Source organism: Temnothorax americanus, unplaced genomic scaffold (assembly GCF_048541705.1).
Source record: "Temnothorax americanus isolate GAGA-0224 unplaced genomic scaffold, ASM4854170v1 Scaffold45, whole genome shotgun sequence".
NCBI classification, from domain to species: domain Eukaryota; kingdom Metazoa; phylum Arthropoda; class Insecta; order Hymenoptera; family Formicidae; genus Temnothorax; species Temnothorax americanus.
The window spans coordinates 592,780-619,097 of NW_027509602.1; the positions used below are offsets into that span (position 1 = coordinate 592,780).

The following is a 26,318-nucleotide window of genomic DNA, read 5'->3' on the forward strand; positions in this document are numbered from 1 at the left end:
TCTCGTAATTATTTAACTACTTTTATTGGCAAATCTTACATTAAAAAAGAGGCCCGTCGCGAGAGGTTGCGATATAAACTCCGTACAGTTAATTGGCGATGAAAACGAGGATGAAGAATTTGACGAAGGCCAACCAGGCTGTCGCCAGCCGCTCGTAATTACCCGAGCTGAGGGCGGACGCTTGGCAGGCGGTGTGCGGCGTGCCCAATGTCAGCAGAACCTTGTCGGAGGAGTAAGACGGCGTTGTTTCCGTGCACACGGCTCGGCCGGCTATGGTCCTGAGTTGTCTCGCGTCGGATTGCGACGCCGTGTGAATCTGCCGGGACTCTCTGAGCCACCGGCGCAGCCACAGGCTCAGCCACGCGATCTCGCAGTCGCATTCGAGCGGATTGCCGGATACCTGCAGTCCACCTGAAGAAAGATCACCGTTCGCGCTAGCACGTGTCCTCCAATGACATTTTTAGGCACATTAATTACTGTGACTTTAAGAATTTTTATTTTAAAGAAAAGATGCTGGACCACATTATAAAAATTACCAGTTATTTTATTAAAACCTTATTACAATTTTAGTTTTTAATTATAGCGCACTGAAGATGACTTTATTTGCAGGTCGAAACGTATGTCACATTATTTATTTAAATTTGTAATACATTCTTAGCACGTACACCCGGCTTAATTCGTTGGCCCCTTTTATCCTCCTTTGTCTTTTATTAAAGCACTTATATTTCTATTTCTGTTATACATATTACAAACTTACCAGCCACCATGTTGGTCCCCACAGTCTCCCAGGAAAGATTCCCGTAAATTATTGACGGACTTAATTCGTTGATATGATTGTTCCTTAGGTCCAAAGTGAGCTGCGACAATCTCTTCGTCAACGATAGAAAAATATCCGACTGCAGTCGTTGTACGTGCGTGTCTTTGATTCTCAATGTCAGCTCTCCGCCTTCGATAGTGGAGAACGCTTCGGAGGAGATTAACTCGAGATCGTTTCCGGTGATCGTCAGCTCTCTCAATTGCTTCGTGAAGACGTTTTGTATCTGGTGCTTGAGCAGGTGCTCCGTCACTTGAATCTCGACCGTTCGAAGCGGCAAGCCGGACAGCAAGTGACGCAGATGAAACCCGTCGGCCTGCGGCCACGTTTGAATTCGCAGGTGTTTTAAATATTTCAAAGGTTGCAGACAGTCCCTGTCCACTGATTTGGTTCGATTTAAGTTTCTCAAGTTTAATTTTTCTAATCTCGGGTAGCCCGAAAAGCTCTCCTTCGTCAGTTCCTGTAAAAACATTAGACTCATTATTGACGTTCTTAATTTTTTCTCCTTAAAAAAAAAAAAAAAACACTTTTCTTGATTATTTTAATTTTAACTAACCTCGATAGGATTGCCAGAAACATCAAGCTCCCTCAAGAGGCTCAATCTAACACCGGGCATTAACGTCAACGAGTTATTTACCAGTAAAAGAATCTTCAAACGTTCCAAATATTGAAACTGCTTGTCGGTAGTCTCGTCGACACTGTTAAAAGATAAATCCAAGATATTTAAATTCGTCAACGGTAGTAGCGGTACGCTTCTGAGACCACAACTGGCCAGATAGAGATGTCTGAGATCTGGCAAATAATGAAACAGCTCCTTAAAGTTCGCCTGGAGAACGTTCTGAGATACGTTCAGGCTCAGTAATTTTCCCAGGGAAACGAACGAATTATCCGGCAGAATGGTCAGACGATTTTGCGCCAGATTCAGGGATACCAGCTGAGAAGTCGGGAAAGCGGTCGAGTCAAGGTGATCCAGGAAATTCTCAGCCATGTTGAGATCCCTCAGCGTATAGCCGACTTCCAGGAACGACGACGAGGGCACGACGGTGAATTTGTTGTGACTGAGGTCGAGAATCTCTAATCTGGTGCCCTCGAAAACGTCCTTCGGCAACGAACGAATTTTGTTGCTCGAAAGAATCAGGATCCTCAGACTTTTCAGATTCCTGAACTGCTCCGTCGACAGCTGCGTTATCTCGTTTCCGCCGAGGTTCAGCCACTGAAGGGACTCCAAACCGTGGAAGGACTGTTTGCGCAACGTGTCTATCTTGTTGTTGCTCAGGTCCAGAGTTTCCAAGTGAGGGAACGCGAATGTTCCTGAAACGATATATATCACAGTCACTTAACAATTTTATTATTTGTGAATCAAAGGAATACTTTGCAATTTGAAACGCAAGTTTAAATATATTGCGTCTTCGATAAAAAGAGTTAAAACTGCTGAGAATCGGTTTCCGCGATTAAAAAGAAGGAAGAGAACGATTGTGTATCTTCTCACCAGGATCAATCGTGGCGAGAAAGTTGTTCTGCAGATATAAGTTCTTCAAATCGGGCGTTCCGTAAAACGTGTTTGCCGGCAAATGGCTGATATTATTAAATCCGAGATCCAATCTCGTAAGATTGTTCATCATGGATCCCGAGTCGACGGACGCGATCGCGTTGTAGGAAACGTTCAGGGCAAAATCGGAGCCACCGATCTCCGCGATAGCGCCCAAGTCCAGCGCGGTCAGCTTATTGAATTCCAAATGGAGGAAACGCAAGCTGGACAGGCCGTACAACGCGTTCCTCTCCATCTTCTGTATCCGGTTGTAAGCCAACGATATGGTCACCAGTTTTGGACAGTCCACGATGGAGCCGGACGCCAAAACTTTTATACGATTGCCGGTCAGGTCGAGTGACAGCAACTCGGTCAGATTGTGGAAACTCGACTCCGGTATCGCCTCCAGGAAATTGTATCCCAGCTTGACGTCTCTTAACTCCGGGTGCACGCTCGAGAGAAAGATCCTTTCGGGCAAGTAATGCAGCCTGTTCGATTCCATATTAACGTAGCGCAGCTGCTGAAAGGAGTAGAAGGCTGTCGCCTCGATTGTCTGGAAATTGTTGTTGTCCAAAACCAGCCAGCGGAGATTCGAGAGTGGCCTGAGGGCGCGCTGCGGAAAAACGTCCGTGGCGAAGGCGAAGCTCAGCTCGAGAATGTCCAGGCTCTCCTCGAGACCGACGAAGCAGTCGTCGTCGAGTTCCGTCAAGTGATTGAAGGACAGGCTGAGCTCTTTTAGTTTACCTAAGAGAAAGCTCTATTAAAGATAAATTCGCACGCTTATAATTCTAACATTTGCATGAATAGTTGCGCTTTGGTAGCGCGTGAGCAATGTGCGATATGATCCGTATCATTGACTTCTTCGTGACGTATGGCGATTACTTATTTCGGACAATATACTTTTGCAATCAAAATTACAGGCGACGCACCGGCTCCCTTGAAAGTCTCGGCTTTCAGTTTCGTCAGGATATTGTTCCTGAGCAATAAGATCTCAAGGTCCTCGGCCCACTCGAAATCACCCGGCTCGACGTGGGAGATCTTGTTGTAACCGAGATTCAGGTGCAATAGCCTCTGGCATCTGTTTCGAAAACCGATCGTCAGATACGTTGCATCAAACTTTCTTTCCGCGCTTTAGGATCTCATAATTATTGATTCGTGCCTCCCGTACTATGTGATTTATTTTGACCTTTTTACGATCTATCTATACGATACGAAACTCCGCGCACTCCAATTATAATACAGGTAGCTATTCGTCTTTACTTTTTATACTTTTATACAAATTATATACAATGAATGTATATCTCCGATAATAATAATGGATCGACTTTTTATCTGTATTCTATAGTTCTCTTTTTGTCGTATAATTTATATTTTAAAAATTAATTAATTTTATCAAAATATTAAATCAAAACATTTCTCTAAAAAATTTATTAAAACTTTTATAAAAATAACCAAATGATTTACATCTTTTATTTCTGAAACTTATTATTTATAAATAGCGAAGACTCCTCTTGTGTAAAAATGTAAATTTATCATCAACAAATGATCTAAAATTTTATTTCAAAAATTTTGTTTTATTGCATCTAGGAAATTAATTGTTATGAAAAATTTTTTCTCAAGATTATCAGAGTATGAAAGTAAAGGACAGATCTCTCTCATGCAATGACGTTAAAATTACCTGGACAAAGCAGCCACAGGCACCGCATCCAAACTGTTGGTCGCGAGAGAAAGGGCTTTCAGATGCTCCGCGAATTCTTGAAAGGCCTCCCCAGAAATATTCCTAATCTCATTGTTAGCCAAATAGAGATACGACAACATCCTCAACTGGCTGACGGCGCTCGGTACTGTCGGCAAATCATTATTCTCCAGGTTTAAATATTCGAGAGTATCCTCGAGACCGTGAAACGCTTCCATATCAACATTTCTGATACTGTTCGACGACAGGTGAATTCTTCTGGTCTCGAGGCGATCGAACATTTTGCCTGGCAACGAGATCAGTTTGTTTCCGGCTAGATTAAAGTCTCTGACTTTGACGGTGTGATTGCTCAAAGTGGGTGTCTTCATCCATTCGATGGAATTCTCGCTGACGTCGATGAGCTCCAAATTGGAACTGCGGAAATCCGGCAGCTCCAGATACCGGAGATCATTTCCTCTCATATAAAGCCAAGTTAGTTCTTTCAGACCACCCAAGGACTGTGGGAATTCTTTCAAGAGATTATTATTGATGCTCAAGGTGTGCATGTTCGGTGGTAGACAATCTTTCAAGAGCTCCTCGATGTTGTTGCTGTCTAGATTCAGCCATACCAGGGTGGCGAAACTCGAAAAGACCCTGGGCACTTCGGTGATCGAGTTATCGCCGAAGAATGCGTTTGTTAGAGTCTCCTTGGCGCGGCCCCAGTCGCCATCCAACGACGTTAAATGATTGCTAATAATTAATAAGTTTTATAATTAAAATACTTCCTTTTTCAACAGTTTCTTATATATATAAAATGTTATTCTTGATCTGTCTAATTTTTCTTAGAATGCTAAGAAAAATAGAAAAAGTAATTTAATAAATATAAGAATATATAGTCAAAATAAAAAAATGTTTAATTATCACTATAATATATATACATATATATATATAGGAATATATTTTATTTGTAAATAAAAACTAGAAGAACACCATTTAAAATAGACGATTTTCTCATAAACTGGATAAGATATATAAAATGTAACGGAGCTTCTCAGAATAAGTGATAATTATTTAATTAATAAACTAAAAAATATGTCACACATACCTGTGCATGTTAAGCCAATTCAATTTCTTTAGATCGCGAAAAACTTTGAAAGGCACATCTTCAAGGGAATTGTAGCTTAGATCCAGTGAACGTAGACTGTCCGTAACACCTCTTACAAAAATAGATATCAAAGATATAACATCTCGATCATCGTTCTCCAGAGTTTTGCTCCAAGATAATTGCATTGATACATTAAATTTGGATATGTTTAAATTTATTATTTATTGAAAAATTCGAATCATAAATTAATCTGAGCAAAACACCCCCAGTCAATTTACTACGTAAGATATATAAGCTTACGTAGCATGCGTGAAAAAAAAAGTAAACTTACAGCAGAGATTTATCACCTATGCTGGATAATCGATTGCTCATTAGCCCCAGTGCCTCGACACCTGCGGAACTCGCAAGTGCGTCATTGTCCAAAACTTGTATCCCGGATCCAGCAATATCTAGCTGCGCCACGTAGCTCACCGATACGTCTGAAATGTTTTTGATAAATTCTGTTTTATTTGCTTGATTATATTTCAAAATTTTTGCATGTGTACCCTGTACACATCATTACTAATGAGAAAGAAGTATATATCGACTCGTTTATAAAACAACACTAAGCATAAATGATAAAGTATGCAAATAATGACAAGTACTTATATAAGAACAAGAACACAGTGTTTGCTGTTGTAATAAAATAACTAAAAGAAATGCTTATATATTCAAGAAAATAATTTTAATCAATAGTGACATTAAGTCTTCTTTCGCATACCAGGGAATCGTGCGAATGGAACTCCCATACAACTGATATCCATCTTCGTGAAATCATCATCGTCATCCTGAACCCAACACATGCACATGGTGTTGAATGTACAAGGAACGTTGTAACATCTTATTTGGTTGCTCCAAAGGAGGAAGAATAATATATTTGTGAATCGAATCACGTCAAATGTCATCTATAAATATGCAAGAGACAAGTTAAATTTTTATTCCATAATGTAGTTATATGTTTTTTAACACACGATGTAATTTGCATTAATTTTCAGACTGTTCGAGATTTAAAAAATTTTTAATATCAATCTTCATGTATTATAAATCTAAAAATAGATGTTTCTTATGTTATAAAAATTTAAAAAAAAATTTGTAATAATAATTTTCAACATTTTATATAATATTTAATAATCTTTATTAAATATATATTGTTCACTTTTTTATAATTCTAAATTTATATTTTCGTATAATAACATTTTTATACCATGTCAATATTATACGATATAAGATTTATTATACGTTCGAAATTATTACACATCGTCAATAAAAAATTACTTTGACCAGACCTTGTGCCAGGACTAAACTCGAGCTATTTCATGGAGTTATTCCTCTGCCAGAGACTGATGTATGTTCAATCGGCTCGAAAAACGCGAGGCTCATCTCAGAAGAGCGTCAGTTTTCAGGACACATTCATGGCTCGTTGTTGATCCTATCCCGAGAGACTAGGGGCAAACAAAACGCGTCGAAGACTCGGTTCGTTCGCACGACTTCCAAAGCGCAGGTGCTCCGGGAAGCGCAAGCGCATCTCTATGGACGACCTTTATGGATCGAACGTGGTTGAAGTTGCGATAATTCTAACGAAAACTGTAATATCCGAGCGGTATTTGGTATTGTGCGCATACAATGGCGTTGGAGTAACCGTTTTAATCATTACAATTAATTATTTAATTAGCGCCATTGGCGGTAAATATAACGCGCATTCTCCATTTACTATGTAAAGTATCAGGCATCGACGTTTTACAAATTATTATTACTAATAAAAATGTTTGCGTATTTATGCGCGCGTCGCAACTGCGAACGATAGAAACTTATTGACAAACATTTGTAAAACTCTGGCTGTTCGTCGAATCGATTTCGTAACTTTCTCTCACATTCCAGATAAAGAAGAAGAATTTTTAAAATAAATTGGTATTCCCAAAAAGCCAACTATATGTTATATCTCAAACTCGATAATTTATCTTTGACGCATATACCAACGAAATAAATCTTGTTCTTTATTTTATTATTATGCGTTGTTAATATATTATGCACGTGAAAGAGAAGAATGACGATTCCCAAAAGTCATCATCATATTTATGTAAAAAATGGACACCTTTATTCAAGACAATATTCACCCAAAGGATTATTCCTAATGTTAAACGAGAATAAATTTTTTCCAACCAACGGACTTATATTTGTTATCTAATTTCAGCATTGGCAATCGGAAATTATTTGCGAACTAGCCTTCAGATTTTGACATATCTATAATACATTTTAAACACACGCAAGAAATAGAAGGACGAGGAGAGCTCTACGACAAAGGGTGGGGGGAGGAACCCAGAACTTGTCAAAAAGTGAAAGGTTGTCCGCGCGTGTCTCTCCTCTATCCCCACACGATCTGAATCGCCAGCAAAACCCGCGATCGCCGTCTCCTTTCCTCTCTCGCTGTCCTCCTCTCTTGTTCCCTCACCTGTGTCGCCCCGCGGTCCAATACGAGCGTTTACCGGCACCAACGCGTTTTCAGCCAGCCGGCGACATCCGCGCGTCTCGTCGATGCCCCGAGGATGATTTTCATTCAGGAACTTTTGTCAGTAACGTCGAGGCGCGTTAACAAGGCGATCTCGCTTGTTGATATCGCGGCGATAAAGTGAATTTTCCTACGTACGTTGAACCGAGCTCTCATTCTTAAGTACCGAGAGGTAGGACTGTTTACACGCCTAACTAATTACCGGCTATTGTCGAGCCCTTGTTCGCGGATAAGGAAAAAAAAACGTGGCAAAGAAAAAAAAATTGTTAATTTTTTTCTTTCTTTAACTGATACACACATTATATGCGCAGATTATATATTTCTTTTGGCGAGAAAAATTTACGAAAAAACAGCCGCATTAATTTATATTTTATAGTCGCAAGGGGTAGAAAACTAGTGCGTATTCATATTACTTGTATATTCATGTATACTTATGTTATCTGTGTTTCCGAGTTTCATATGCGCGAAAGTAAGGTAAATAAAATAGAAACTGTGCCGGAATTGTGCCATTCAAATAAAGGAGAATGTGTTTGCCCCTGGAGTTTTTATATTTTTCTAACATAAAAGTTAAATATCTAACATACTAAAACTGTGTGTATTCTTTTAAGTAAAATCAAATATAAAATAAAAAAAAAGAGACAAAAAAATTGGTCATTTTTGTAAGAATTATTAGAAATGTAATATCTTCTGAATATAATAATCTCATTGTATTTTCTTATTTGAATTGCTTTTATTAAATAATTAGAAAAAGTTGCGTTAAAACATTGATTTCTCGATCGTCCTCTCTTTGCTAAACTGTAAAAACGGGGGAAAAAAATTAAATTTCTAAATGTCTTGTTTGTGATATTATAATTGTAACTTAATAATATACAATATAAGTGTAGACTTTATTCTCAACGAACTAACACAACAGTGGAAATTTATAAATATAACCTTTCAAGCATCACACGACTGATCTGTCGAATTACTCGTGTTCCAAACAAGATAGCGAGCGACAAGAAATGCGAGAAATCTTGTTGATCCCGTGATGAATTGCCAAAGTGGTTGTGATCTCGTTTCTTCGGTGACACCCTCGTTTCTCGCGTAGCGCTTGTCGTGAAATATATTCAATAACATGGAAGAGAATATCATCTGCATGGAGGAGGAATGTCTGATCGAGAAGAGGAGGACGACCATCCTGAAGGAGTGCAAGGAGATGGTGCAGGAAGAAAGATCCGGGCGCTACAGCAAAGAGGCCTTTAGAAAACTTTTTCGTGATCAGGTACCGCAAGAGATTGCAATATAGAAACTATAGATATAGGAGTAGAGAAATATTAACAAATATTATTTGATTAAATTATAGCGGGCGACGTTTTGATCTATGTCTTTTGTTTTTATCTCGACAACCCTTTTCGTTAGACATTGTAAATAATACTCTTGACAGCAAAAGAGAAAAATAAACAAATAATAATTTTTTAAAAACTTAAAGTTGTGTAGAAGAGAAACAATATTAATGAAACTTAAATATTAACACAATTCTGAGTTCCCGCAAATATAAACAAATTCCGTAGACGTAAATATAAAGTAAAATATTTATAAACTTGTTCGGAATACATAAAAGCATCGGAATTGTCACGACTTTTTTTAAATAAAATAAAGATCGCGGTTTTTTTATTCATAAAATACGAGAAGTATATCCAGAGTTTTACGATACGGATTAATTTTACGATGGTTTTTTCGAGTTGTTTCGAAACAGCTTGATATGCATTTCATGTAAAGTAAGTAACACGTCATATCTCGGAAAGGAATCGTGAAACCCGGTAAAAGTGTCGTATTTCATGTGAGAGCAATTATTATTAAATGCAAAAATTATTAAATCGTCAAGCTAAAGACTCAGGACAGGGATATAAAAATGGTGGTCCAGCAATTTAACCCTTTCACGTCCAGTAGAATATATATCTATATTACTTTCCGTGTGAACGTTCAAAACTCTTTTTATACAGCGAAAAGTAACTACGTCAATAAAATATTTTATTTCTTTTTGCTACAAAGATAATATATCATGAATATAAACTTCGGTTTGCAAAACCACATGGCGCTAAAGTTTCTAAACTACTAACCCTCTAGTAAATTAGTACAGATTTATAACGAGAGGGTAGGAACGTCCTCGTGTGATCGTAACCCGGCACTTTCTTAAAGCGGCCATGAAGAATTGCAATTATTGTAATTATTGCCTTGCTGCCTCACTTTCTTTCGTGAAGAAAAAGAAGGTTCGCGTGGCACTAAACATGAAACGTCGCGGCGTCGACGTTACATCACCCGAGAATATTGGTTTGTCGAGCAATTATGGTTCTTTTAAAAAGCATTTACAAGTTTTTTTCAATCGTCTTTTTTCATCGTGATTTATCTGTATTTAGATAGTAATATTTATTTAAGACAAATATAACTATGAAGCAAAATCATAAGCAAATATGATATGAAAATCTTGTAGATTTTAATAAATAGAAAAGTAGCGACAAAAAAAATAGATAGATTTATCAATTTCAACTTTTATTTACAAAATTAAATTCTTGTGCTTATATAAAGCAAGGTAAATTATTGCCACCGAATAATCATCGAACAAGCTTATTTTTATGATCTGCAGATTTTAAGAAATAAAAATATGTTTGTTAAAAAAATTAGAATATATGATATCTATATATTCTATATATATAATTTTTATCAATTTTTAAATATACTTTAAATATACATTGTTAAAAAGATTAAATTCTATTTGTCTAACAAACTTCTTTTGCACAATTAAATTTTCCATCAATAATCAATTTTTCTTCACAAATCAAAACTTTTATAACAAAATTGATGCAATTCTCTTAGATTTTTTACGCAATACTCTTTTCTTATTCGGTACCAAAAGAAGCTTATCAGAACGTGGAGAAATAGTTTTTGCATTTATATTCTGAATTGAACTGTCTTTGAAACTGTCACTTACGACATACATGAAACAAAAAATAGATCAAGACGCACATATTCGCACATACATCGACACTATGAGATTACAATCGATCACCCAGTCAATCATTTCACACTCCGACGGAAAGCGCTGTCATTATACCGTTTAAGACTGCGCAACGTTTTTTTTTTTGACAAGTGTGACATATACTTACCGTGTACATCAAGGCGTAAAATTTCAATTTCGTTTAAGACAGCCAATAAAAACTCACTTGACGCCTTGATTTGAAAAGATTTATTCGTCGTAAGAGTGAGACAATCTCGCTTCTTCAGATTTAAAGATTATCTTTCTACAAGCGAACTAAGCATCTTTTGCTCCAGAATAAGAAGACTTTAAGCCCATTCATGCGCGGCATCTCTCTTCCAATTATGAGAAGATACTTCGCCGAATAAGGAGAGCTGCGACGAGATTTCCTTATCGGAACTGAAATGCTTTTGACTGAGATTTGCGATCTCGTACCGTGCGTACCCATTTATCGGACTGGACAATCGTCTCCTTTGTAGAGGATCGCGCGCGAGGATCGGCGGAGCAATGAGTTCACTCTTGAGAATCCGCGTAGGAAAAGGAGACCCGAGGCGGTGACGATATGATCGAAGCAAACGAGGGGGCTCTATCGAGGGCCTCTGCTTTTCGATCAAGGTGGCCGATCGCCCCGGGCGGCAGGCCTTGATGCCCCGAGCGTCTCCCGGTCGCTTGGGACCGATCGATCGATCGTGGAGACCAATCGTAGAGCAGAGCACAGCGTCGACCGGGACCGATACCTCGTTTGCTAACTATCCATTAACCCTTTAACCGCTACCGACGCAAATCGCCGAAGCGTTATCGATTAAGCATCGTTAAATGCCGATTTACATTATTAAAACGTCAAGGTTCTTATTAAAATCCAATTAAATAAGGAATTACAATTATATAAATTCGGGACTTAGTCAAATTATGTTGAATTAAAGTCAACTTGGTTTAATTAAATTTAAATTGAGTTAAGAAACAAATAATATATATATTTTTATTGTACGCGATATAGTTGAACGTAAGTTTCTAATGTTAAGTAGTAACATGAATCTTTCAATCGAATATTTTTGCTTAAAATTATATCCCAAAGATGTTAAGCTGGTCACATCAAGCTTATATATTTGCTGTGATTGATTATTATCTTTCTTCTTATTTTTGCCCTGTATGCAAGAGGTAGAAATTATAAGAATGATTGATTAGAGACATCAATACTTTTCTCTCGCATGGCTTATTTTCAAAGCCGGACACAAATTAATCGTAGCATTGTAAATGCAATGTAAAATTCCTGTCTTTATTTGCATATGGTATTATAAATCAGACATATTAAAATTCTTATTTGGATATTTCATTCAATTTGTTTTATTAATTTTTTTTATTACTCGCAATGTGTTAAAAAATTTTATTAAATCATCGAAACTTTATATATATATACGTATATACACAAACATAATAAACTTGATTAATTCTCAACTCATTTTCTTCCTTTTAGTAACAAACTTTTCTTTGTAAATTTTTTTAAATGTTTTTTTAAATGTAAATCATTTTTTCATTTTTGTAATTAATTCTTTCCCGTCTTTTATTTAAGACAATATAAAATATAGTTTGAGTTGTTCTGTATAATTAACATTGTAACTAACATTTAAGTTAAATCTTTTTTAAAAGGAAAAGTGTGATTTTAAGTGAGTTATTGTAAAATGTTTTGTCATTAAAACATGTGTCTGTTGTGAAAAATGGTTCTGACCATTACCTGGGCGTATATATATCATATTCGCTAACCATATCTCACGAGATTGGGACACGTTTCTGGACCTCGTACGTGACGAGGGAACACGCAGTGTAATCTCTCACGACACTGACCTATTTCTTAACGATCGAGAGTGAAATATATACGTGTATACAGCCGTCGAGATCCACGCCGATGGTGATCGATACGCGTCATATCGATGTTAACGTTGACGTCGTCATACGCACCTGAGGCTAGAATTTTAATATAAATACGCTTCCATTATCACATATTAACTTTGCCCCAGATTACGCGTACGTGTAATAAGAGACACATTTTAGGCGATTTACATATATCAAATGTACAATCTCTCGAACAGCCTGCGATATTAATTTTTTCAACACAATACCATTGTGTTAGTCTTTCTTAAATAAAATTGACTTAATTATAGAAGTTTCAAATTGTTCTAAAAATTTGCAACATTTATCTTTTTCCCTGTACAGCTTTCAATAGAAAATCAACGTTTGTGTTATTTATGATTTATCGATGTTTTCCACAGGTGCTTCTTGGGAAATTATTTATACTGTTCGATCAAGATTGCGATGGGTTGCTGAAACAAGATGAATGGCTCGAATTCCTCAAGGGAAGGCTGACGTAAGAATAAGTTTCTATTATATGAAAATCCATGCATGCATCGTAATCTTTTAATAATAAACTTTAAGTATATACTTATGTTCGTTTCATTCAATGTTTTTATTTTTTTTTATTAGGAACGAGAAGCAAAATGATTTTATCGATCAGATCGAAAGCGTCACATACGTGCTATGTGGAGAGAATCCAGTAAATCTCGCCAATTTTCAACAGATCTTTTATACCAAAGGAGTAAGTTGGACTATTCATTTATGTAAATAAGTAAATAAATAAGTGAAAAAAATTAATAGTTATCTATATAACTAAATGTCAAAGTGAGACAGGATAATAAACAAAATAATAAATTTCCATCTAAAATGCTTCATTTAAATTTATAAAGTGTTTACACTGGAACAAGTTTGCAAATTTCTTATTCATTTCCATTTAAAAAATAAAAGTCATCAGTGTGCGTAGATTTGATTCGAGAACAACATTTTACACAATGTGTTTTTTATTTTAATTCGTCGCGAATATCATTAATTCGAATACTCTGCATTTTATGCAATTTTTTGTGTTGCGATATTGTAGATAGTAAATAAAACGATTTTTTTTGCGTTTTCTAAAAATCTAAAACAAACATAATTATTTACACGGATCGCTGAAACAATACAATTAGATGTTAGATGAATTGATGAATACGAATCGAGCGTAACAGATGACCGAGAGAGTTTCAATTTACCACCGTCGCGAAAGAATGCGTGGAAAATAAGATACGAGCTGCGCGGCAGCGAGAAACAACATTTAAAAATGTTTATTCTTTGATACGTAGAAAATCACGTGCATTACATATCGTAGATAATCGAGAAATTGTTCCGGTTAATTGATCAAGAGAACTCGGGATACGTAACGTCCACCCAAATCATGGAGATGATATTTGGCGTGACCAATACCAGGTAACGTGCTTTATTACAAAACTAATTTATCATTATCGCTCTCTCTCTTTCGTTCTTATTAAAATTTTTAGTTTTATCAGTTCTTTCAAGCTTTTATGTATTACCTGACTAAAATCTTGTGTCAGACCGCGCGCTGGCTTCGATAAAGGAAATCTCGAGTGGCTGGAAAAGATATTTAAGCAAACTGTCGGAAACGAGGGAGAGATACGCCGTGAGGAATTCAAAACGATCGTTACTTCGAAGAACGTAGGCTGGAGGCATAAGTATTCTTCATCTCTCAAACGCGAAATACTAATTTCTCGTTTCTCTAAAAGTCGTAATGTCAATTTTTTTAATTGATATTATCTTTATTTCTCGCCTATGCTTGTCTCTTCCAATTTTATACCAAGCAGAATACATGCGTCGGGTGGATAAAATTTTGTATCGAAAGACGAATACATTAATTTTATTCGCCAAGGAATAAATCAGGGCGCAATATTTATCTTATTACCTTTCAGCCGTTCTTTACTGAGAGAGTCTTTCAAATATTCGACAAAGACAACTCCGGCACGATATCGCTTCAGGAATTTCTAGACGCCATGCACCAATTTGCTGGGAAATCCCCGAACGATAAAATTAGGTTTCTCTTCAAAGTCTATGATATCGATGGTAATGTCTAGTTTTATTCACTCGCGTGAAATATTTATGAAAAAGAAATCGAACTTATATATATATATATATTTTCCCTAAAATAAAAAATAAATAAAACACAACAAGTAAAATAGTAAATTATATAAATAAAGATTTAAGTAGAATTTGCCAAAAGTACGTATATTCCAAAGACTTTTCAAACGTTTTGATATTTTTGTCTAAATATAAACCATCTTTATTTCATATTGATTTCTTTGAATGATAAAAGGTGATGGATTAATACAACTTCGCGAGCTAGAACATGTTATGAGAGCTTGCATGGAGGAAAATGGAATGAAGTTCAGCGACGAGCAAATCGAAGATCTGACGATTGCGCTCTTTGAGGATGCTGATCAAGGAAATAGAGGAGCGATCACTTTTGAAGCTCTAAAAAAGCAATTGGAGAAGCACGAGGGTTTGCTGGAAAATCTCTCGATCAGGTTAGAGATGAAGAATTATACAAAATGTAAAAAGAATTCACAAGTATAGAGTTGTGGAATTCTAAGAATTGAAAAAGCAAATTCGTTCATTGTCAGTTAATTTTCATAATTAAGTCCTCGATGCACCTTCAATTATCACGTTAAATTTTAAATTCTTAAGGTAAATACTAAACGTATAAGGGATAAAAATATAATAATCGCAGCATAGATCGATGGTTGGTGCCACCGCAGCCGAAATCGAAGCCAAAATCCATTTTGCGGACGATTTCCTCCCTTCGTCCATATCAACTAACAAAGCCGTACATGAAGAATAATTACGTCTTTATCGCCTTCATTTCGTTGTTCATGTTTATCAACGTGGCCCTCTTCGTCTCTCGTCTCTACGAGTATCGGAATCACAATGGCTATATAATGTTCGCGCGTGCGTGCGGTAAGAGAAGTATAACAATACGATATTTAAGTCTTTTTTAACACTATCAACGTTTAAATTTATTATATAAACAAGTCTCGTAGAAATTTCATTCTAGTTAAAAAATTTTTTACACTGATTATTAAAGCTTAGATTAAATTTCTGTTAAATTAATGTCTAAGAGAAATGTGAGAATTAAATTTATTTCGAAAATGCATTTTAGGGCAATGTTTGAACTTTGACTGCACTTTCATCCTGGTCTTGATGCTGCGCCAGTGCATTACGTTTTTGCGAACGCACAGCTTTAATTCCGTAGTGCCCCTAGATCATCACATATATCTTCATAAAATGACGGGAATATTGATCGGAATCTTCAGCATTGTACACACTCTGATGCATCTTATTTACCGCGGTATATTTAATAACTTTTCGATTTTATTATAAAGTTACGTTATTTCAGCACAACACTTAAAGTGTTAAACATCTTTTGCTAAAATTCTAATGAAGACCGTGTTAAATGATTTTTATTATCTTAATTTAATTTGATATTTTTTTATCGTATATCGAATTAAATTAAAATTGCACTAATTAACGATATCTAATTATACACTTATTGTAGGTACGGTAATAATAAAAGACGAGGAAATGAATAGCGGAAACTACACCATGTTCGAATGGTTGTTAACGAGTCGACCCGGATATTTCGGTCTGGTGGCAGGCAGTGCATATCCGACTGGGGTAGTTCTACTTATTATTCTCGTCATTATGAGCGTTTGTTCGTTGCCGTTTGTACGACGTGGAGGTTGTTTCGAGGTATAAATATTTTTTTACACTATATTACATCCATTAGTTCCATTTATTTGTCAATTTAAAGGATTACAGTCTTTATAATTCTCAAGATGTCTGAGAGCAATAGTTTTATTGCAAGTCCCTTTAATTGGAATAATTCTTTGTCGCAAGATATTCTATTGGTCCCATCTGCTGTACATACCATTCTGGATTCTGATGATCTTTCATGGCCCTAACTTCTGGAAGTGGTTCGTCGTCCCGGGCATCATATACTTAGTGGAAAAGATTCGTCGATTGCTGTGGTTACGGGCTCAGGGTGGAAAAACGTACATAAGTTCCGGCCTCCTTTTGCCGTCGAAAGTGACTCACTTGGTCATCAAGAGACCACCGCACTTCCACTTTCATCCCGGCGATTATATATTTGTTAAAATCCCAGTGATAGCGAGATACGAATGGCATCCTTTCACTATTAGCAGTGCTCCTGAACAAGAAGGTAAGACTGTTAAATTTTTGTCTTTTGATTGATGTCATCTTTTTTATTGCTGCATTTATATATTTACATATATTTCCAAAATTAATATATTATTTTTGTACAGATTATATGTGGCTGCACATTCGTGCGGTCGGTGAGTGGACCAATAGTTTGTACTCGTACTTTGAGAAAGAACAAATAAAACTTCACTGTGCCGATATTTCGCCTACCGAGAACTGCGATGCTGTCTGTGCTCCCCGAAAGAAATCGTAAGCTCATCGTGATTCAATTAAATATTTGTATAAAGACACAAAAAGTAATTCTGTAATGTTCATAAAAATTCTAACATTAAGTTATGACACTTTTAACCGGAGGTTAATCGTTATACACGGAAAAAAAAAGATGTTGTATTAGCCTGAACTCTAATAACAGTATTAGTGACAAAATACTTATTTTATTAAAACAAAAGCATGACGTATTGAATTAACAAGATTATTTCCAATTAAACTAATGCTATTGATACATTATTTTTTCTTTGTGTATATTAATATTTCTCTGTGTATAGTTTTCTCAGTGGCAAAAAGACACCTCTTATCGTGACGCAGAAAACCTCAATGGAATCCGTGCCTCACAGCCTGGACAACCCTTCGTTCGTATCTGATTTATCGAATAGCGTGCCACCTTCGCATGCCTCTAATAATCAGTCTGCATATTTAAAAACTGCAGAACGTAAGATTAAATGAAATATATTATTATACAAAAAATATCTAATCCTTGTGAAAAATCAAAAGAATAATAAATCGCAGCTCGTATTAATCGCAAAATCTCGCGTTATTATTTATGATAAATTTTTATACAAACTTGTCTAATAGATACGCCAGAGTTAAATAAGGAATGGGCAGATGTGGCTGCGAGAAGAGACGGGAGACTCCATCAATTCTTTCTTGGTAGCAAAATGCCACTTGAAAAATCACGCTCGATGCCCGATATGCATATCAAAAGCAAGAAGAAAGAACGACTCAGGGCGTGAGTGAATTAATATTACGTAATAACACGTATTTGCTTTCAAAAAATTAGTTTCCATTCTTTCTTTTCGCGTTTTATAATTAAGTCTTATAATTAAGTCTCTAAACATTTTATTAACGATATAATATCGATATAATAATTATAATAATCTTTGTAATAAAATATTTTATATGTGTGTATGTGTGTAATGTGTGTGATGTTCTCATTTCGTAGACTTCGAGATTACATGAGATCTGAATCGGAGAGGAGTTTCGACGAGTGTCAGATGAAATGCGCGCGATTCAAATCGTTGGGCTTAGCTTACTTGAGTCCGCAGAACAAATCATTAGCTCAAAGCTTCCGGTACATGCGGATGAAGCCAACCATCATCGCTTTCAAAACACCCAGTTTCGAAACGGGCGATTACGAGATCGGCGCGTCGTCCAACGTTGGTAAGTTATTACAGGATAAAAGATAACATTTATTTGGAAATATATCTTATAAAGAGAAAGAGAAAATCTTTTTATAAAATAGTACGATAATATTACAGCGACATTGTGATATAATTATGTTTGTAAAAAATCGTTTAAGGTAACTGATTACATTTATAAATTATAGAAAGTAATTATACATATGAAAAAATATAAAGTTATATTTTGCATGAAGCTTTATTTATTTGTCATACTGTTTGCAGTGTCAAACGCAAATGCGGATGGAAATGAAGTGACGCCGATTACACCGATAGCAATGCAAATTGCGGCGGAGGAAGGAAGATTGAGGCAAGGGTTTAGCGAAGCGGGTGTAGATAGCTCAGATAATTTAGATTTGAAATCCAATAGTTCTTCTCAACCGCCTATAAATTATCCTGTAGGAAAACCATTGGAGGTAAATCTTTTAACAGTCTTTATTGCAACGTTTTTTCGACGTTCTCAAGATCCTTTCATTTATCACTCAATTGTGAGTGAATAACCGTGTGTCGTCATTGTAGATCTTTTTAGACGGTCCTTATGGAGCACCGTCGAGTCACATTTTTCGAGCGCAGCACGCTGTTCTGATCGCCACTGGTATCGGAGTTACACCCTTCGCCTCTATATTGCAATCGATTATGCATCGATATTGGAAAGCGAGACACACCTGTCCAAAATGCTCGTTCTCCTGGTCCAGCGAAATTCCGCCTACCGTAATGAATTTACGAAAGGTAAATAGATTCGTGTGAGTTACTGCTACTCGATAATGTTCGTATCAATATTAAAAGTTTCAAGCTTGTAGCAGAGAAGAATATTAATGCGTAATGTAATTTTGTATCAATGGCCGCGGTATTCATAGTTTGTTCTTATCAAAGATCGTCTAAAGTACAATCTTAAGATGTTGTAAACCAATCACAGAGCCATATTAGCATCTTAAGACATTAAGACGGTCTTAAAATAAGAACGGATCATGAATACGGAATACAATAGATAAATTTCGTAATTTAGAGTACAAGACACATTATAGAAGATATTTGCTGTGTGCTATATTTTTATTACATTTAATTTTTAAATTTAACGAAGAATATTTCATAGGTGGACTTCTTTTGGATTAACCGCAATCAACGTTCGTTTGAGTGGTTCGTAAACTTACTGTCTCAACTTGAAATAGAACAGGCTGAGCTAGGTACCACCATGGAACACTTTCTGGAGATGCATATGTACATCACAAGTGCATTGCAAAAGAGCGACATGAAGGCAGTTGGCTTGCAATTAGCGCTGGATCTTCTGCACGAAAAGGTCAGAGATATCTTTATAGTCACGTATAATTATTTAAATATTTTTAATTGCGCGATGAGAGTTTTTCAAGTCTACGCTAGTAGAATTTAAATAAACGATAAAAAATTTGGCACATTAATATTTATAATTGATTTTTGTTGTCGTTACTTTTCGTCGATTAGGAAAAACGAGATCTCATCACGGGTTTGAAAACTAGAACGAATGCGGGCCGTCCCAATTGGGACAAGGTATTCAAGCAGCTCCAGGATAAGAAGAAAGGAAAAATTACAGTTTTTTATTGCGGGCCGCCACAACTCGCCAGGATCCTTCGATACAAATGCGATCAATTCGGATTCTGCTTTAGGAAGGAAGCCTTCTGAATATATTTTATAGAAAAACGGATTTAATAATTATTATGTTAAAAGATATTAACATACTAGTTTGCAATTTATCATTTACAAGTACATACATTTCAGAATTATTTCCACAATTTATAAAGTGTGTGTGTATAATAATTGTTCTTTAATAAATTATTTTTCGTGATTTTAATATGTATAATACTCACGAATAGTCTTTCTGGCTTTTTTCGGATATAAAGTTTTAATACATATTATATTATGCAATCAAAGAATGATTCTTTCACCGTAGTTTGTTTGATTTTTCTAATTTTTAATATATCTTAATCAATATTCTTCATCGCTCTAGCCATCTCGTGCAAAACCCAAACGGTCGTCAAGATCAATAAGAAATACATTTGGCGTTCTGTCATTATTTAATAAAATTAATTTCCTGTTATCTTCTTTCACCGTTAAAAAGGAATGCTGGAATCTTCTGTTCACATTATTCTTTTTTATTATTTCAAAATCATGTAATTATACTTAAATTACAATTTCGACTGAATTTTCGGAACAAATGAATTTCTAAATTATCTGAAATTAGTTGCTAATGTATTGCGCATAATTGATTAGAAATTTGAAAGCCATTAATTAATGAGAAAGGACAGAAATAAACACAAAATATATTATTTTAAATAAATCGTCAAAGAAAGATTTTCGTAAACATTAAAATATCTTTATTTATATGTATAATTTTATTTTGTTTGTATATATTTTTATTATAAATAAGCATCAACAAATATATAATAGAATTACGAAACAGCTATAATCCATAAAAGATATATAACATACATTTTCTTGTGTGGAATAACATTGACTAGAGTTCTCCATTTCTTTTCTTACACACTCCAATATTTTAATCGCCGTTGTCAAGGAGCTAAGTTGTTAACAGATTTGACAAATATTAGAGCTGGTACTCGCACAGTAACGTCTGAATAAATGCATTTGTGCAAATGCCTATGAGGCAGCATATATTTAAAAGTCGCTACTCATCAACATCGAAGCTTGATTACAGTATGTTATGCTGAATTCGCATGGATGTTGATACCAGGGCTCACCATCAACTTGCATAGCGCACGACCGCGATAATTTTATCTAAACAACAACGATATTTATCGTGTACAACTGTAGACGCAAAAAAGTCTTTAGAATCGTTGAAACAAATACCTTTACGGTATTAGCTTGGCCAATCCGATGTGGTTTCGAGAGGCCTATTTGAAGCTGAGCCATATGGAATGAAGAATAAAGCGCTATCACTTCCAATTTGCCATCGTTAATACTTTGCACTTCCGAACCTTCGTCGTCTGTCAAACAACGGGGAATAATCAGTATTACTGAATTTAAATATCATTATTAGCTAGGAATATTAACCTTCCATTCCCATTTTCCATAGATCGACACCGGCAGCCCAAGATGGAATGTTGAGTATCACTACGCTCTCGATAGAAGGCAGTTCTATCTTCTTGTCGTCTAAATAGACTTCTAAACATCTATCGAGATCCTTGCACTCCCTTTCCACAACTTGCTGCGTGCCAAAGCACAGGTACAACAGCTAAACCAACGCATACAAAACGTACAAATTTTACAACTTGTATATAAATTTGTTTACGCGTTTACTTGACAAAGACGTACCTTGTTAAATATTCTATGACTGAACAGATAAAATCGACTCTCCCTTGTGCGATGAAAATCCAAAGTCACTTGTGCGTCCACGCCCACGCTTATGTAATTATACATGAATAAGGTGCGATACGATCCTCTGAATCCTAATCCGCCGTGTGGTTTTATCGTCACGGACCACCTACGTGAATCTCACAAGCTATATGTAGATTTGATTCGATTGATAATATTAGAGATATACCAATTTTTTATTCTTCATCATGTATACCTGTCGAGCTTGACTTTTTCCGCTGCTTGAACTTTTCGCAACAATTCCATGGGATCCAAATCCGAGTCGTGTTCCTTTCCCCATCCTAATACTCTGGACAAATCGTTGCCTGTCCCCAAAGGAATTATTGCTACAGATGGAACAGGCTGTGCCGTGTAAAAATATTTGTTTGTATTCGTGCTTATGCGCGTCTAAAGGTTCCATATTAAAAAAAGGATTCACCTCCAACTCGAGTTTATTGATGGTGTTTAATAACCAAGCGACGGTCCCATCGCCGCCGGCTACGAGTACGGTCGACGGGGTTTTCCCCAGCAAACGGCACCATTCGAGGGCAGCGACTGGATCACGGTCTGCTAGATCCACGACTTGCGCGGGATTCAACAATCTTCTGAACAGTGACAAAATTTGGCCTCCATCATTGTTTCCCGATTTCCCATTTCCTGCGAAAAGAAGAGAATTATTAGAAAAAAGATATACCCATCCGGGTATCATTTCTTTTATGTTTTTCGAGCTATATTTATTACTGTTTTCTATTCTCTTACCTACAACAATGATCGGATTCCAATTAGGCCAGTTTGGCGATGTAACAGAACGAAGATGTAACCTACGTCTCACTGTGCTACGTCGATTTATTATTTCTAAGCTTCCTGGTGGAATGATCATTAATTTGAACTTTCCAAAATCACATATCTGAAAAAGAAATATGCACAATTTGTTTCACTTTCTCGGGATGACGGAACGAAGTAAAAAGAACCGTACAATGCAATCGAACGCTTGCTTTACTGCACTTTAAGAAATGCTACTCTTCTTGACTATGAAGAGTTATAACGCATAATTTTAAGAAATTATACTAAATTTATTATTAAATGACGAGGCACACGATTTTTTATATATTCAGCGAAAATTTTCAGCGAGTCAATATGAATAGCAAGAATAATTATAAAAAATTATATATAAAAAATATCATTAATTATTACTTCAGAGAGAGAAGCTTTACATGTTTCATGAACACATCTCTGACACCAGCAACACCACCAATCTGCGAGGCCGGGCTCTACGTCGCACTCTTCTTCACAGATGTAACACATGGCGACAAGTGGCAGGTTACCTTTAAGCATAACAAAAGTTGTTTCAAGAGTGGCACATTGAAGGCAATGCACATAGTAATTACAGACTGGTAATATATATACCTTTGATCCAATGATGCTTCATCAATTGATCATTATTGAGAGTTACAGCCTTGCATTTTAGCTGCTTATTGGCAAGCTTTATGCAACCTCGATCCGCGCACACGCCACAGGAGTCACAGAAAAGGGCATCGAGGTTCAATAGTAGAGCTTCACAAATATTACAGTAATACGCCTGTGTATAAAGAAGAATTTTGTTATTTTTATTGCTATTATTTTTTCTTATATTTGATGCTCTGATAAATTCAATCTACACGATACGGAATCGTGCATTGATATAAGCAACTTTTAGTATTTTATCAGTGTCTTTTTACAATTATTTCGCGCAAATTTAAAGGTAGAAAGAGAATACATATTTTAAAAGAGATAACTTACTCAGAAATACCGGAGCTTTTATTTTATAAAGAAAGTAAAAGATGGTCTATATTAGAATAGTCTTGTAAATTCTTAAAAGTACCTTGGTTGTTCCGCTAATTGCTTTCCAACTATGCTCCTTTGTAACATCTCTAATCTGAATGTGAGAATTACCTACGAGGTGTCGGAAGAAATTTATCGTGAATATAAAGAAAATCATGGCAGATAATGTAGATAGAATAATGGTAGTCAGGTCTTCGTTCCACATAACGTCACGCACACACAAATAATTTGTTCTGCGGGATTCCAAAAATTTATCTTCTGAAATTAATGTATAATGTATTAAGCATAGTAAATATATCCCCTTCTTCTTATAAAGAAATATCGTTATGCTGCTAAAAGTACAAAGAGATATTTAAAATTCATATCGCACTTAAAGTGTCATCCTATTTTAATAGCTAGAAATAATACTTAACAAATTGAAATAAATAATGGCTTACACATTAACACAAAATATTCCACGAAAATTATTCCAAGAAAATTATGTTGTGTGGTTATTTATAAAACAAAAATAAATCAGTTTTATTACATACAAAAGTAATACAATTATTATAGTTAATTGGTGTAGGTTTAAATTTATTCGTGTCGAGAGCGTGATTTGCACGTATAAAAAACGAGTAATTTACATTTGTAAAAATTTTATAATTTTCGAAATAACTGACTCTATTGTGTTAAAATAAGATGTAATAATAAATTAACAGACGTAAAATAAATTTAACGCTTCCATTGACACTTACATCATGTGACGGATGCGACGACCACTATTTACTTTTCAAGTCGTTTATATTTTGGATATTGCGCGTGTATGTTATACATGTGTGTTTTCTGATATCATCTAACCTTTACAACTGGTTCTGCTGACAAGATTGCTCGTCATCAGGAATAAACAGGATTCGATTTCCCTCGACTAATCGACTAACCCGACATTCGAATCTTTTCTGAACTAAAGAACGATTTTGAAATTCGAGCAATCGACTTCGATCTAATCGATATCACCGACGAGGTTGTTCTTATCGATGTCGGTTTCTTCATTTGAAATTTGATACTATTAAACTTTATTAGATTTTAGTAGAAATATATCACAATTAACAAATATTTGTTATTTAAAAAAAATAAAAATTTATAAATATATTCCTGTTTTTGTTTAATATTGTAGTCTTTTAGACATGGCAAATCACATTTGTTTCTTTTTTCTCTTCAAAGACTTGATGATTTACTTCTTTTGTTCGTTAAACAATTGTTTCAATATAATTAGGTTGCATAATTACATATAACAAGCTCTTGTTGTACTTCTGTTAATTAACTATAAAAAACTATTAAATAGAAAATTTTTTGAGCTCAAGGTATACGATTTAACTTTAATCATACTCTGTTAGAAATTATTGTATATTATAATTTTATAATAAAATAATTATTTGTTTAATTAAATAATTTTTGTAAAAAAAAAACTCATTTTATATTTAATAACTGCAGTAAAAAATAAAAAATTAATCGACTATATTCGATGTTTCCAAAATATAAACAAAATAATTTTTGTTTTTCATAATAGATTATTTGATTGACAATGAGTCACGCAGAATTTCGCATAGCTTGAGAAACGCTCTGTTTGCTAACGCCCTCTCGATGAGCATTGCCGCTAGATTAAAAGGCAGTAAGATGAATGAAACTCGTATAAAAGAAATATGCTTAGATTAATTAAAAAATAAATTATTTTGTTACTTTTAATTGCATTAGAAACATTGTCACTCACAAATATTTTAAATTGTTACCACTTAATTCAAGTACAATACGCAGAGAAATAAATAATAATTGTATTATTATTATCTTTTATAAATTATTATTAAAGACATATGTTTCTCTTAATTTTTAAATTACAACAAAAGAATAATCACAGTATTTACAGATCCAATCTTGGCAGAGAATTAATCGGGGAATTAATCGGAGAATTATATAATTAAACAATTTGTATCACTATATTGGTTTAGGATTTCTTCACCATGATCCGGAAGTAATTCCATTATCGATAAGCTATTATCATATAACTAAAATAATATTAATTATTTTTCTTTATTGAATCAGTTCTTCTAAAACACGAGTTTTATTTAAAATGTTGAATAAAAATAGATTTACATTATATGTACAATATATTGTTACTTTATTTTATTAGACACACGCACACACACACACACACACACAATATATAGTATGCAGAAAAAATTAACTGTATTAAAGCAGTTATTGATACAAAGTAACAATCAAATATAATAAGAAAATGAAATATCTTAATACACTTAATGCAATCGAATGTTTAAAAAAAATCTAAAGTCTAGTTTTAAAATAGATAAATTTTGGAACAAATCTTTTCTAAAAATAATTAAATTATTTACGTTACAAGAAAATATAATTCCCTCATCACATGTCGAATCTCGAATCTCTTTCGACGGCATCGCTTTATCATGGCGAGATGGCGCCGTAACAATCGCCAGAAAATCCAACCGATGAGCCCGAGTCATTGTCATCAGGACCACTTCCTGTGCGTTCGCGGCTAACGTCTGCCTCTCTCGTTACCGTTGACCTGCCGACCGATCCGGGGCTACTGACTTGGCTTGGAAGGAAGACACGCGCTTACCACCGCCGAAGAAACGACGGCTGCCGTTTGTAAATTGGTCACGGTCGTGTACCGCGGCCGTCGGTGACTCCTTCCTAAAGTCGTCAGCCAGCCCGACGTCGGCAAACACGATCGTGAGGTCGCGAAGCGGGTGAACGGGTTGACGTGACGCGCATCCGAGCGTGCGAGACTCGCAAGATTGATCTATCATTGTCTTGTCTGGCCGCCGTCTGGACGGTTGATTGCCATCGGGCCAAATATTATTATCTTCCCAGAATTCCCGCGGCCGATTACCGATTTCGCGTCGTCTCGGGCTACACCGGGGT

General features: G+C 35.5%; 3 protein-coding genes across 7 annotated transcripts; 1 reads left to right on the forward strand and 2 right to left on the reverse strand.

Moving 5' to 3' along the window:
* Positions 1-2: 2 nt before the first annotated feature.
* LOC143903314 (uncharacterized) lies at positions 3-6,651 on the reverse strand. Of its 2 annotated transcripts, XM_077416820.1 has the most exons (10): positions 6,448-6,651; positions 5,883-6,066; positions 5,454-5,601; positions 5,123-5,233; positions 4,021-4,767; positions 3,272-3,420; positions 2,304-3,086; positions 1,371-2,125; positions 758-1,274; positions 3-411 (listed from the first exon to the last, which is right to left on the reverse strand). In XM_077416820.1, exons 2-10 carry the CDS (start codon positions 6,064-6,066, stop codon positions 89-91), a joined length of 3,717 nt encoding a protein of 1,238 aa, XP_077272946.1. In that variant the 5' UTR covers positions 6,448-6,651; the 3' UTR covers positions 3-88. The 2 variants fall into 2 exon arrangements, with proteins under 2 accessions (XP_077272946.1, XP_077272947.1); XM_077416821.1 differs by lacking the exons at positions 5,883-6,066; positions 6,448-6,651 and having other exon boundaries at positions 5,123-5,231; positions 5,454-5,587.
* Positions 6,652-7,613: 962 nt separating this feature from the next.
* Positions 7,614-20,043, forward strand: Nox (NADPH oxidase). Of its 3 annotated transcripts, none has more exons than XM_077416822.1 (20): positions 7,614-7,839; positions 8,609-8,928; positions 12,948-13,042; positions 13,159-13,270; positions 13,874-13,971; positions 14,097-14,217; positions 14,469-14,619; positions 14,870-15,080; positions 15,284-15,510; positions 15,713-15,901; positions 16,109-16,302; positions 16,450-16,771; positions 16,875-17,019; positions 17,316-17,479; positions 17,623-17,776; positions 17,990-18,207; positions 18,450-18,640; positions 18,744-18,953; positions 19,318-19,521; positions 19,683-20,043. In XM_077416822.1, exons 2-20 carry the CDS (start codon positions 8,782-8,784, stop codon positions 19,878-19,880), a joined length of 3,351 nt encoding a protein of 1,116 aa, XP_077272948.1. In that variant the 5' UTR covers positions 7,614-7,839; positions 8,609-8,781; the 3' UTR covers positions 19,881-20,043. The 3 variants fall into 3 exon arrangements, with proteins under 3 accessions (XP_077272948.1, XP_077272949.1, XP_077272950.1); XM_077416823.1 differs by having other exon boundaries at positions 8,652-8,928; XM_077416824.1 differs by having other exon boundaries at positions 8,656-8,928.
* A 506-nt stretch (positions 20,044-20,549) lies between these two features.
* On the reverse strand, positions 20,550-24,280 carry Dgkepsilon (diacylglycerol kinase epsilon). 2 transcript variants are annotated; one of them, XM_077416826.1, is made up of 11 exons: positions 24,122-24,280; positions 23,428-23,645; positions 22,974-23,145; positions 22,761-22,891; positions 22,326-22,473; positions 22,006-22,223; positions 21,784-21,929; positions 21,528-21,696; positions 21,267-21,447; positions 21,063-21,199; positions 20,550-20,990 (listed from the first exon to the last, which is right to left on the reverse strand). In XM_077416826.1, the coding sequence occupies exons 2-11, from the start codon at positions 23,590-23,592 to the stop codon at positions 20,871-20,873; spliced, it is 1,587 nt and encodes a 528-aa protein (XP_077272952.1). In that variant the 5' UTR covers positions 23,593-23,645; positions 24,122-24,280; the 3' UTR covers positions 20,550-20,870. The 2 variants fall into 2 exon arrangements, with proteins under 2 accessions (XP_077272952.1, XP_077272953.1); XM_077416827.1 differs by having other exon boundaries at positions 23,428-23,642; positions 24,122-24,269.
* Between the last annotated feature and the right edge of the window lie 2,038 nt (positions 24,281-26,318).